At 47.2% G+C, this 13,753-nt stretch overlaps 1 protein-coding gene across 2 annotated transcripts in view; it reads right to left on the reverse strand.

Moving 5' to 3' along the window:
* The window catches only part of LOC139756926 (synaptotagmin-like protein 5), a 252,541-nt gene extending 240,155 nt beyond the window's left edge, over nt 1-12,386 (reverse strand). The window contains exons 1-2 of one of the 2 annotated variants that reach the window (XM_071676854.1): nt 12,089-12,386; nt 10,827-10,933 (exon numbers count right to left, since the gene is read on the reverse strand). In XM_071676854.1, coding sequence (XP_071532955.1) covers nt 10,827-10,933; nt 12,089-12,157 — 176 coding nt within the window. In that variant the 5' untranslated portion in view covers nt 12,158-12,386. The remainder of the gene's footprint in view (nt 1-10,826; nt 10,934-12,088) is intronic. The other variant, XM_071676855.1, reaches the window with a different exon arrangement.
* Between the last annotated feature and the right edge of the window lie 1,367 nt (nt 12,387-13,753).

Below are 13,753 nucleotides of genomic sequence, written 5' to 3' on the forward strand. Positions count from 1 at the left end.
ACTGCTGAAGGACCTGGGAGTAACTCATCTCCAACACCTGGAGCAGCAAGTACTGCCTCAGGTGTTCAGTAAACTCAGCACAGTTGTACTGGAAGTAACGCTGCCGTCTCAAGCTTTAGATTAATAATCATTTTCATGCGCAGTTTTCCTGAGACACGTTACCTAGGGCCAAGCCTGCCTCGTTATAGGATGGCCCGGGCGAGAGCTTGGGGGTAAGTCTGATAATTCTGTTGGCATAGTTAGTGAGAATGATATCTGGCCCTTAGCATCACACGGCCTACCACAGACGGCTTTTTGACACCACACAAATAGCAACGTACTCCCACCTCGCTCAGGCTAAACATAAGCCTGAAGCTTGAACTATGATGAAGTGACCGTACAAACGTATGTCTGAGATAACCGTGATAAATGTACCCTACATATACGGATATGAACTCAGAAGAAAGTCCTTAGTTCCTCCACCACTCTTAGCCACAGTGGAATCAAAACCCTTCCGCCTCGTCGATTCTCCAGCTACCACCTCTCCTCAACCATCTTTTTCCCATTCGCTGTAATGTTGACACCATCTATCTATTCTACAGGTATCATTGTCCTGTTATTGCTCCTGTGAGCTGTCTGAGTGCATACCTGCCACTAAGGCCAAGACCCACGGCACCACACTGGATGCTCCTTCCCACTGTGTAGGCAGGTATGAAGACCAGCTACACGAGGGCCGACTGTGATCCTTTCCTCGACCAACAAAATTGTGGAACTGATTTCCTTCTTTTCGTCTTTTCTTTCCTCCAACCCTTCCACCTTTAATGATCATTTCAACAAACTCCTGAGGAACTATAGTTAATATCTAGACTCTCTACTACCACTCTACTCTTCATTTTTCCTTCCATCTGAGAGGCCACGGCTGAGGCATGTTTGTGCCCATAACATGTCCACTACTGCAAAAAGAGGAAAAATAAATGTTTATATAACCAAAAATCTAGGAAAAATATGTTCAAAGTTTCTGCCTTAGCCTGGCGACGGTGGCCGATGGCATAACCCTGTTGGGGTAAATTACCGAGAAAGTATTTTCTCCTTAGCCAGGCAGGCTACTGGAGGGCTGAGGTTATTTTCCTGTCCTCAACCACAACCCCGGTACTGCACAGCGTAGGGACCTGCTGGGGTGTGTGTGTGTGTGTGTGTGTGTGGGGGGGGGGGGTAACCAGTCGAACAAGCAGATACGTTAGGGTGTATGGTAATCAGAACCAGATGTGTTGGGGGCGTGGTAACCACACAAACCAGGTGTGCTGGGGTGTGTGGTAACTAGAGGAACCAGGAGGTGTGCTGGGGTGTGTGATAGCCAGACGAACCAGGAGGTGTGCTGGGTTGTGTGGTAGCCGGACGAATCAGGTATGCTGGGGTGTGTGATAGCCAGACGAACCAGGAGGTGTGCTGGGGTGTGTGGTAGCCGGACGAATCAGGTGTGCTGGGGTGTGTGGTAGCCAGAAGAACCAGGTGTGCTGGGGTGTGTGGTAGCCAGACGAACCAGGTGTGCTGGGGTGTGTGGTAGCCAGACGAATCAGGTGTGCTGGGGTGTGTGGTAGCCAGACGAACCAGGAGGTGTGCTGGGTTGTGTGGTAGCCAGACGAACCAGGTGTGCTGGGGTGTGTGGTAGCCAGACAAACCAGGTGTGCTGGGGTGTGTGGTAGCCAGACGAACCAGGTGTGCTGGGGTGTGTGGTAGCCAGACGAACCAGGTGTGCTGGGGTGTGTGGTAGCCAGGCCAAGTTGCTCGACCTGACCGTCAGCGGGTAGTGGGGGCGTCCCTGGTGGTAGCAGGCGACCGTGAGGAAACTGGGTAACAATGTTGTAGCGTCACCGTCTGTGACTACCGTGCACAAGTGCTTCATGATGGTGAAACATGTAAGAACAGCAGACTGGAGAGCTACGCACCACACGACTCACCCAGCTGAGGCCGCGATATATTTCTTAACGTGAGGTTACTCTACGTCTCAACATCAATCATTGCTAAACCATTCTTCTGAGTAAACATGATTGCACATGGACGCTTTCCCAGACTGGAGAGAGGAGGAGGAGGAGGAGGAGGAGAGGTCAGACTAAGGTGACGGTAGGTAGAGAAGTATGGGATGTATATCTAACAACCATTATATCATCATCACTGTCTTGTGGGCTGACCGTTAAGAACTGTCTCCAGTCCTCCATCATATGATTCCTTTTCTCCACCTAACCAGCCCCGCCTCTTGTTAGTCCGTAAAGGGATGGAAGGATAGACAGCGGGAAGAAAAAAAGAATCAGTTGTACAGGAGGGGCGTTCACTGGCGAGATGAACAGCGGGAGCGGGAGGGCAAGATCTCTCCCGCGGGGTACACCCGCCCAGCCCAGCCCCGCCGCTCACGCTTCGCCTCTGATTGGTCGCCCCCACTCCCTTATCCTTCACTGTGATTGGTCCAGAAGTCAGGGAACCCTTGCACTAGACCTGAAGTAAATCATTATATATGTATTCTGCTTATACAATATGAAATGCGTATCTTAGCACACTCTGCTATGGAGTCGTCAAGTACTTAAAGATATCCTCTTTCAGTCTTTTTATGTATAAGTTTACCTTTCTATGTATATACCTACCTTGCTATCAATAACGATATAATCTATCATTATCATCATAATGATCATATGGAAGCACACACTACAAACGTATACTTAACCCTGCTTGTTCATATTTGTATTCCATCTATTTACACACACACACACACACACACACACACACAGACACACACACACACACACACACACACACACACACACACACACACACACACACACACACACACACACACACAAATACTAAGATGGTCGTTGGAAGTCGTTAAAATATACCTCTTTTCTCCTCGAATATACGTGGATTTTCATTTTCTTTTTTATCGAAGCACAGTAAATTAGAAAGACAACTGCAAGAAAAAACGGGTTAATCCCACCGTTGCCTAAGTCTACCTTGCTAGAGTACAAGTTGGAGGCAGCTTCTCAACACGCATCGTTGGTGTAAGATCACTGGCTGGGTATGAGTGAGGGATTCTGATCATGAAACACGTGCACTCAAGGCTAGAGGCAAAACTGGTGCTAAAATTGGCTTTTAACTGAGATACAGTCCTTGAAGAACTGAGATACAGTCCTTGAAGAACTGAGATACAGTCCTTGAAGAACTGAGATACAGTACTTGAAGAACTGAGATACAGTCCTTGAAGAACTGAGATACAGTCCTTGAAGAACTGAGATACAGTCCTTGAAGAACTGAGATACAATACTTGAAGAACTTTTACAACACATGATATGGCATGGTTCCCTTCACTTACAACAGTTGTGTGTGGTGTGACGTACAAAAACTGGACCAATATGCTGTGTATAAAAGATTTACCTCGACTTTCACTTTCGCCCCAGAAGCGCCCGAGGCTCGCGCCATCAGCTGATAAGCAGAAATTGTCATGTGTACCACCATCTCTGGTCGTACACGCCACGTGAACCTCCTCTGAACAATATATCGCACGTCCACATGTTCTAAAGCACATCTCCACTGCCTCAATAGCGTATTGTTTTGAACCAAACAAATCTTAACCACTATGATGAATCAGTGGGTGACGGGGGAAAATATTAAAGGGAATAAGTGTATAATGGGAGTGGACAAGTGGATAGGTTGAAGCGACTGCATTAAATGATCTGCAGTCTGGTATGGTAAATGTCTCTTATAGCTGGAGATCGTCAGGTTCCGTCCCGCCGCTTGCGTCTCCTCCGTCAGCAACACGTCACCAACACCCGATGTTCCGAGGGGTGCAACACAACCCTGGTGGACTAGACTACCTACCATGACGAGATTACCCCTCCGGACCAGCTTCGTCACTACCTATACCTCCAACATCCTTTAACCTTCCTCACCATTAGGATCACTAATGAAATTTTAAACTAATATAAATTAGTATAATGTAGACGAGTGTGGATGTGTTGGCTTAGGTTATCGAGGTGTAGTGCGCAGCCGAGTGTGGTGGCAGTGATGGCTGACAGGTCGTGGGAACTTAACCTTTGATGAACTTGGCTCTCTCATCCAGGCACCCGTAGCACATGCTACCGTTATCACTGCAGTACTGCTGACCTGGGTCAAATATTAGCCTCATCCACTGTTATGAATGCAGACTGAATGAAGACGCCGGCAGGTATCGGACAGTGTCAGCTGGCCCTGGCCGACCAGACACCAGTGCTCCACGTATCATGACTCGTGAGGGTCGATGCTTTCATATAACTTCACTTTTCCAGATTGATCAGACGGATATGATTATATTCTTGTTTACACTTCTCCACAAGCTAATCTGTACGGTTGTTCTGGTATAATGTGGAACTAAATCTAATGCGATATCTAGACGCAAACTGGCGGCACTGGTGCGCACGCTGACTGGAGGAGTGAGTTGGGCAGAGAAGGATGGCTTGGATCCGACCCACTACAGAAGGCCTAAGGCGATCGTCGCAACAATCATTTACAATCAACACAGAATTCAGAGCAACGGTGCGAGGTGGGGAGGGACGTGAGGAACTGAACACAGGGACGTGGGAAGTGAACACAGGGACCTGGGAAGAAACATATACATTTCATTAAATATTTTTCTTTATCCACAAACAATATTTACATGGATATATAAACGTCCTATACCATCAGTAGTCTACTCCTAGGAAAACACGACTCCCGCTAACATACCAACAAACATTGCCATACCCGACTGACCATCGTCGTTCATCTGCCACCTTCAACAACAACAACAATAACTAGTCATTTACCTGAGAAGACGAATAAATTCATATACTTTGGGTAATACCTACGCTACGGCTGCTCACTGTGGACCAAGAAATGCCTGATGAAAAATTGTCTCGTAGTCCTAAAAACTGGAACACTTAAGATAATGTACATCATTTCTAGAAACAAGTTGACAACTTTAGGTACGAAGGTTAATGGTAAATGTTTTAATGGGATGAAGTCACGCAAGGACGAACGAGAGTCAACATGCGGAGTGAGAGTGTAATTGGTCTTGAAATTATGCTTAATAGCTCAAGAAGTTGTTTAAAGATTTCACAGTTGGTGGATATACCTTGAAATTGAGGGTCTTACTGACCCTGGCTGTTGATAGGCCTAAAGCCTCAAAAGCTAAGCAACCAACCTACATTAAGGTACCAATCTGTCTGTAGAAGTGTTTTAGCAGGGAGTATGGAGACAGATGCATACGACGAAAGTTTTGATCATTAAGTTCCTGTGATACTGGCATATTATGCACACATCAAAGTACACCCGTCAATGGCATGTTAAAACCAGCAAACAAAATATCTTGAACACCTTCTTCAGGCGTTCAAGATTATTCCCAGACCGTACGCGCTCCCACTACATGTACAACCCACACACTCACTGATTCCCGAGGGATTTGTACGTACAGCGCACGCGGCTGGCTCACTGACGACCTACCTGTAGAAGCCACAGCACAAGGTCCCTACTTGTGACCAGGAGGGAGGTGCTGAAGGGAGCATCCTGGGCCTGCCCGCTCACCACACGCCCTCCCTGGCAACAGGTGTGGGCGGCGGTGATGCGGGCGGCACAACCCTACAGTCCTGACCTCTCACAGGGCGGCACGACTCTTCCACCGAGCTCGGTACGTGAGGTCACTGAGGTAAGAGGGGTCCGAGGGTGGGCGGGGTCTGAAAGTGGGCGTGGTATGAATGTGGGCGTGGTATAAAGGTAGGAGTGTAGTGTAGGTGGAGTTTACCGTTCTCTTCATTACACCTTCAATAACTTCTCACCATTTTCTTCGATACTTAATCACTTCAGAAAACAAGAAAATGTATTTCTTATCACCTGATAAGAGTCCAGAGACTGAACAAGCCGTTACGTTCACCAGATGGTCTAACATGAAGACGAACTAACACAATGAGACGAACGTGGAACACTGCAGATCATAAACAACACGATACGTATCTGGTATCATCCAGCCCTCAGGTCTTGATATCATCCAGCCCTCAGGTCTTGATATCATCCAGCCCTCAGGTCTTGATATCATCCAGCCCTCAGGTCTTGATATCATCCAGCCCTCAGGTCTTGATATCATCCAGCCCTCAGGTCTTGATATCATCCAGCCCTCAGGTCTTGATATCATCCAGCCCTCAGGTCTTGATATCATCCAGCCCTCAGGTCTTGATATCAGCCAGCCCTCAGGTCTTGATATCATCCAGCCCTCAGGTCTTGATATCATCCAGCCCTCAGTTTGATATCATCCAGCCCTCAGGTCTTGATATCATTCAGCCCTCAGGTCTTATTATCATCCGGTCATCAAGTCTTGATATCATCCGGTCTTCAAGTCTTGATATCATCCGGTCTTCAAGTCTTGGTGTTACCCTAACGACATAACTACCCAACCAACCTCTGGCATTCACATGGATCTCGTTCAGGAGATTCTTAAAGAACTTGAAGTTCGTAGATTATGACACTTGGTGGAGACGGCGACATGAGGGTTGGTCCACCCAGGGAAGATACTCCCCTGAGGGCCAGTCCATTAGTCATTGCTCACTTGTGAATGATTAATACAACAACCATGTCTGTGATGCCAACAATAACATTACAAATGTTTTCTTCATTATCATTCATTATATCAGCTGTAGTTAACGTCACTATGATTCACTATCAGCTCGAATCAACGTCACCAGCATTCATTACCAGCTACAGCTGATCTCACCATCATTCATTATCGAAAGCAGTTAACGTCACTATCATTTACTATCAGCTGGAATTAACGTCACCATCACAACTGTTTATCACCAACACACATATTCAGTTCCGTTGAGTGTAATGTTCACCATCATCCAACGTCACCATCAAAACAGTGCGTCACTATCACTCAGTTTCACCATCAGTTACGGCTGCAGCAAGAGACAGAGCTCCGCCACCAGAGGTCTAGGCCCGTGCCCCTCGCTCCCGGCACTGGCCCTAGGGCGGCGGAAAGCTACGGGTGGGAGAGAGATGCCTCACCCACACTACCTGGATATGGCCAGGTGACTCACGCAAGGGCTTCACACACCACATCTACTCACCATAACTCACAACACAACTCATGACAGAGCCTGGCACTCGCCTTGTTCCTCATCTGACTACCCATTCCATTATCATCATTCAAACTGTAAAAGGTCAGGTCAAAGGTCGCGCCTCCATACCCAATGATCGTGCCGTCCTGCTGAGGGTTCGTACACACCAGAATGTAACCAACCGCAGACGCACTGGGAAAAACCTCACTATATTCGAAGTCCGTCGTCAACGCTTGTCAGCATCGCCAAATGGTCCACCGTAACGTCGTGGTCAGTGTTGCCTCCTGGGATTCGAACACAAGTGAACCTCAAATCTATCCCTTATGCTGTAAACTACTAAAGTAAACTAGGCCTTCCTTGTGCAGACTTGTTCTTTTAGCTAAGAGACTTTGGTAAACTAAACCCGTCTGATGAAGACTCGTTACTTCATCTCACAGCCTAAAGTAAATAATGGGGTGGACTGCCTCCCTAAGGTCACAGCCTGAGGCAAACCAAACACCAGTGGAGTAAACTTCTTACTTCAGGTTAGGTGAGGCAGGTATTGAAGGGGTGAAGGAGGTGTGGGGGAGGGAGGGAGGGAGGGAGGGAGTAAGGCGGTCAGACGTGACGGTGGGCGATGCTCACTTGTTAGTCATGATAGCGGCAGGTGCAACCTACCCCGCTCTTCCACCCGAGGCTCTGGTCTGTGGGTTCACTCTCCCTCCCTCAGTGGTTCCTCCGCCGGGCTTATCATCCTACAGTCTTGCTTGTATCTGTAGGACTGGTCTGTAGCGTTATATATCAGCTGTACAGGACGGTGCTGTCACTGGTCTCCTCTGCTATATACCTGAGCCTATAGCTATACGCAACACCTGCTATATACATGAGCCTACAGCTATACATAACACCTGCTATATACCTGAGCCTATAGCTATATACAACACCTGTTATATACCTGAGCCTACAGCTATACACAACACCTGCTATATACCTGAGCCTATAGCTATACACAGCATCTGCTATATACCTGAGCCTATAGCTATACACAACACCTGCTATATTTCCTTCAATATCATATCCGGTATCAGGAGACAAGGAAACAACCACAGTCTGTTTACATCAATCACACAACATGGAACTGATCTACAATCATCCACCCACCAGGTCACGCACACACCAGGGGTCAGGGGTTACCAGATCACACACAATGGGGTCAGGAAGCACCATGTCACATACTCCAGGGTAAGCGGTCACCAGGTCACACACACCTGTGCCAGGGGTCACATGCACGTGGGTCAGAGGTAACCAGGCTGTGAGGGAATTAAAGAATCAATTTACAAGGTTAACTGAACAAACCAAATGTAAAGTAATGAGGAGAGGCCACACTGACAGGCGTTAATGTGAATATCATCTAGATAGAAATAGGCAGCAGGAATCTGTGTGAGAGGGACTTGCGAGTTGACAGTGTCCCTAACCTGTCTCCAGGGTCTCACATTAGGAGAATAGTACAGGAGACAAACTGTCTGCCGGCAAATATTACAACAGCCTTTAGGTATATGAATAAGGAAATAATCAGCATTCTATTCAAATTGTACATTAAGCCACAGCACAAGAGATGGAGCCCCCACATGTGTAGACCTCCCTCCGTACATTACAAGAGATGGGGCTCATGGGTGTAGTATTCCCTCCCCGTACAGTGCAAATGGGTTATTACTCGGGTCAGGGGTCACCAGGGGTCACGCACAAAGACATAAAACACGGCAGCTGTGGCCCAAATTGACCAGACCGACCTCACGCACTTTCCCTGTCACAGGTGAGGTCAAATGAGGTCACGATACGCCAGAAGGATTGTCGGGATCCAACACCTCAACAACTTTACTCATGGCATAATACTGGTTCTGCGCAGCGCTGGTGCTGGGCAGTGGAGTTCTCCCGGTGATGAGCCATGGAGTTCTCATGGTACTGAACAGTGAACATCGTGGAGCCTCCGGCATGAGGTCCAGAGCAGCAGGTGTGAGCAGTGAGGTCATCCTCAACCCCACCCTTCCTTCAGTCGTACCACAGATGGACCACATCCATGACTTGATGACCATATTGACACGGTGGTGGCTTGACTGTGGTATATTCAGAGTGGTGGGCTACAGGGTGTATACGGCGGCGCCAGCCAGTCCTCTCACGCCTTTAGCAAGCGGGGTCAGAGGTCAGCACGGCCCGAGCCCTTATCTGACTCATCTCGTGAGCAGTTCGCTGCTAAGTCATCAACTCCATCTACTTACAGTAATGTGTGTGTGTGTGTGTGTGTGTGTGTGTGTGTGTGTGTGTGTGTGTGTGTGTGTGTGTGTGTGTGTGAAATTACTTATCTGTACTGTGCGGGGAGGGAGCTTTGCACTCGTGGGGCCACATTTCTCTGGAAAAAAAAGTTAGAATCTGCTTCTAACGTGTGGATCTTGTGTCATTCTGCGTCTCTCTCTCTCTCTCTCTCTCTCTCTCTCTCTCTCTCTCTCTCTCTCTCTCTCTCTCTCTCTCTCTCTCTCTCTCTCTCTCTCGTGGTCACCGTCCTATCTTGTGTCGTCTGGACACTTTCTTCCCAGTGAACCCGACGACCGTAATGTACAAATGCCAGGTAGAGAGACTTGCACTAACAACCCTTGTGCTTGATCTGACACGTTTCATCCTGTACTATCGTATTATATCTTACATCTTCTCTTATCTCCACTTTGATAATAAAAAAGGACGCTAATCCACCAAAAAAAGGAGGTTTATTTCGCGGAAAAGGCAAAGTACGACAATTTATAATGATGCGATGTGCTCGATGGATAATTATCGTCCCCCGTATATCTACATAACCACTCTGTATCAATGAAAAAGAAATTAGCAGATAACCGTGACTGGTGACAAATGACGAATTGTCGGAAAACTAAGGAAACACACTCAGAATGCCAAACAACCTGATTGGTAAAGTCATAGAGAGTAGTTACCACCTCATTTTCTACGGACATCCCACTTTGCGTGAGAAAACGGCTAAAGTGTAATGGTACACATACTTCTTTTATCTCCTTCCTACTTTAATTTCAACGGGTATAAGTCCTCCCTATTACTATCATCAACATGAGTACGCTCTTCATATTCAACATCTTGATGTACCTTATTGAAGTAATATTTCTGGGAAGTTATTGTGACACATTCTAGTAATGAGTCAGGTTTCCTCTGCAATTCATATACAATTCTTAGATCACAGATATTTTGTTTCCCTAAGGAAAACGGTCAACAGTTGAGCATGGCTGTTAATAAATACCTTTAACATGTACCAATGGATGAGAAGGATGAACACTAACATAGCTTATGTCTGGATACTCACCCAACCTGTCGTATGTCTATGTAATGAATGATTGGTTCCAACCAACCTCCGTTATCTACCTACCTCATATAATACTCTGCTGTCCATATCTGCGAGTCTTACCTCACCCTGTACTGTGCTCGTATCTATGCACGGAACACAGTGGACCCCCAACCCATCTTCACAACTTGTCAAGTTTAGTGGATTTATATAACTAGCTCTCAAGTTTGTCCAATGGTTGTACGGTCCTGCCTAAACCATAACTTGTGGCCTGGTCTAGTGTGTACACGTAAGGTGTTGGCCAGACCATAACTTGTGGCCTGGTCTAGTGTGTACACGTAAGGTGTTGGCCAGACCATAGCTTGTGGCCTGGTCGAGTACATTAAGATCAACAATGCATGTGTTAGTGTGGTACTCACGAAAGGCGCTGCTTGTCCTGTTTTCGGAGGTGATCGTCCCGCTCTAGGACGGCCAGAATGGCGTCCCTCTCGCTCTCCGTCAGCGCCGACAGGTCCATCCCCATGTCCTGACGAAGACGAGAAATAATGATTCAAGGAGCGAAGCAACATTTTATGGGTCGTGAAAACAGAAGCATGCCCTTATCCTGGAGGAGAATACAAGAGAAAGTGGATCAGAGGCGGATTAGAAACTTATGGAAGGCGAGAAAGGCGATAGAGAGATAGATGACAAACATCGTTGAGAGACAGATATCAGAAGACATGTGAGTGCATCAGGAGCCGTCGGCCCCACCCTAGCACCCTGAGGAAGGTAGAGTGAAGGCCAGACACAGCAGACCCTGTGCCTGGCCTGGCGGTAGGACGGCACTAGGGTAGTCATACAACCCTCGTCGGCCAGCAGGGAAGGCAGTGTCTAGGTATGTGAGCCGCACTGCTGCCTTCTGCAGGTGTTCACCTGCAACACCTGTGCTCACAGATAACGCAGGGAAGTGGCATTACAAGCACACTTGTGCTAACACTATAAACCAACCGGGTAAACAAAGTCAGTTAAACCATCGGTTTTTTTTTCAGATATATACATAGAACAGCAGCTATGTTTTGTATAAGTTAACACACCTGCACTGCCAAGCGACGGTCAGTACGGTGGGAGGACGTACCTGCCGGAACTAGGATGGCGGGGAGGGAGGGAGGGAGGGTCAACGTCTCCAGTCAGGACAGGACACAGGTCACGGTCGTTCCTGAGTCTGGGAACGTGTGGATGTGTTCTCCCGTCTGTGATGGGGCACGTCTGTTTCTTATCCCCAGCTCGCTCCTTTATCGTAAACATTCCTGATGATGACAATACTGCTACCTGATCCTTCCCCAGGAGGCAGAATTTACAGACTGTCATAACAAGGCGGGGAGAGGAGGGGCAGAGTTACTTGAGGCGGGGAGACGACGGGAAGAGTTATGTTGGGCGGGGATAGGACAGCCGACGTTGTGTGGGGCGGGGAGAGGACAGGCGGAGCTATGTGGGGCGGGGAGAGGACAGGCGGCACTATGCGGGGCGGAGATCAGGGTAACACTAAAAATACCTATGGTCAAGAAAGTCCTGTGTAAGCACCGGGGGAGGGGAGGGGGGGGGGAGTTCAGGGAAGGAGCACCTGGAATTTAAATCATGGAATAATAACAAAGTGTTGTACATGCAGGTGGAACGTAGGAAGAGTGAGGCAGCGTGTACCAACCTTATGGGTGAGTGGGCCTAGTGTGGGCGACAGTAAGCTCCCCGGCAGATGAGCGGTGGTACCGCCCATGAGGAAGAGGTGAGTCTCAGGGCCGACTCTGGTGCCTCGGTCAGTCTCAAAGGTAACTTATATATCGTCTTAACTTCTTCCGGATACACTCTGTGTCTGCGTGTCTCCCACCGCCTTCCTCCGCTAAAAAGAATCATATAACTTTATGGATCCTTTTTGTATTTTCCCTGGCTAGCGGTTCCCTTGGTCCACACATGAACAACAAACTCACATTGGTTCAGTCACTCACAGATCACTGATTTTATTTCCCACTTTTTTAAGGTTTTGTTCCTTCAGTCCTACAAGCACAGAGGAAACAAAAATCTAGTGATTAGACTGGTCTGTCAAATTTTCATTAATGTCTTGCGAGAGGTCGTCCTTGAAAAGGGTGAGTCTTAAGCTTTAATTACATTTATCTATCAAAACTGCAATATGAACAATTGACGCTCGGGTATGGAACATCTTGAAACACACATCCACTATTTTCTTCCTCTTTTTCGTTATCTTCATATCTATATTTCCCCTCTCCCTTCTCACTCGTTTACCTTTTGTTTAGCACTACTGGTCGTGCAAGGACCCTCCACTAAAGCAACAATAACTTGTTGATCCTGGGCAAAAGCGACCGGTGGACCAAATAAGATCAACTAAAGCAGTTTAAGCAGTTTACATCCATGACGTCATCACTACAAGCCCCGCTCCTACCTTGAGGCACTACGGATAAACTCGGATTCTGATTCCTGGTACTTCAAAAACGATACCCAATCCTATTGAGTTCATATGAAGAAGAGAATCTCGTACAACAGAAGCATAACGAGCAAAAAGACACCCGATAATTGTAGGCCAATGACATTTTGAAATTACAAAAACGAATCTGGTTTCACGATGTCAGATAGTCTCACTCCTTTGCATATGCTCGACCTTGAACTGTAAAGATCGTGATTCCCCACTGAAGGTAAAGTCAGATACTCAAGATGCGTGAAGTTCATAACGCGGTTAGGATGAGAGTGAATATCATTACTTGATTTCTAATATGCAGAGCTGGGATGAGAGCATAAAGTGGCGAAAATTCTGAGGGCCTTATCTCTCTCCCTCTCTGTACATGGTCACGAGCATCCAGGGGTTGTAGTGGGAATGGCTGCTAGCGAGGCCAAAGATACAGAGAACCTCGACCGGTGCATTGCATCACCTCACCGATGGCGACACCATCTCTCGGGAAGCCTTATCTGTGTTCTGCTGTTTTACCCTGCCATTTGTATCTCTAACTGTCACTTGTGCTGTTTCTTGCTCTTTTCATCAGGTGAAGACGGAGAGGAGTAATGTGTCTCTGATATGACTCTGGGAACTTTGGCAATGACAGTGATAGCGAAGTTCACAGGAGCTTTGCCAAAAAGGACTGGGCTTTGAAAACACACAGGTGCTTATCGGCAGAAATTCAAGTCGTACTCTGCATATACTATCAGTGTTTCGCGCTCTGAAACGATTCGAAAGCGCACCCGTATTTTCATCCGTTTGAAATCACATGTATGCATTCACAAAATCTTAACACATTAGCTGAAAATAATTCTTAAAAGCACAGAAGGTATTCAAAACAAAAAACTGCAAGTACCTTAGTTGCTC

This window comes from Panulirus ornatus, chromosome 23 (assembly GCF_036320965.1).
Source record: "Panulirus ornatus isolate Po-2019 chromosome 23, ASM3632096v1, whole genome shotgun sequence".
Lineage (NCBI taxonomy): Eukaryota > Metazoa > Arthropoda > Malacostraca > Decapoda > Palinuridae > Panulirus > Panulirus ornatus.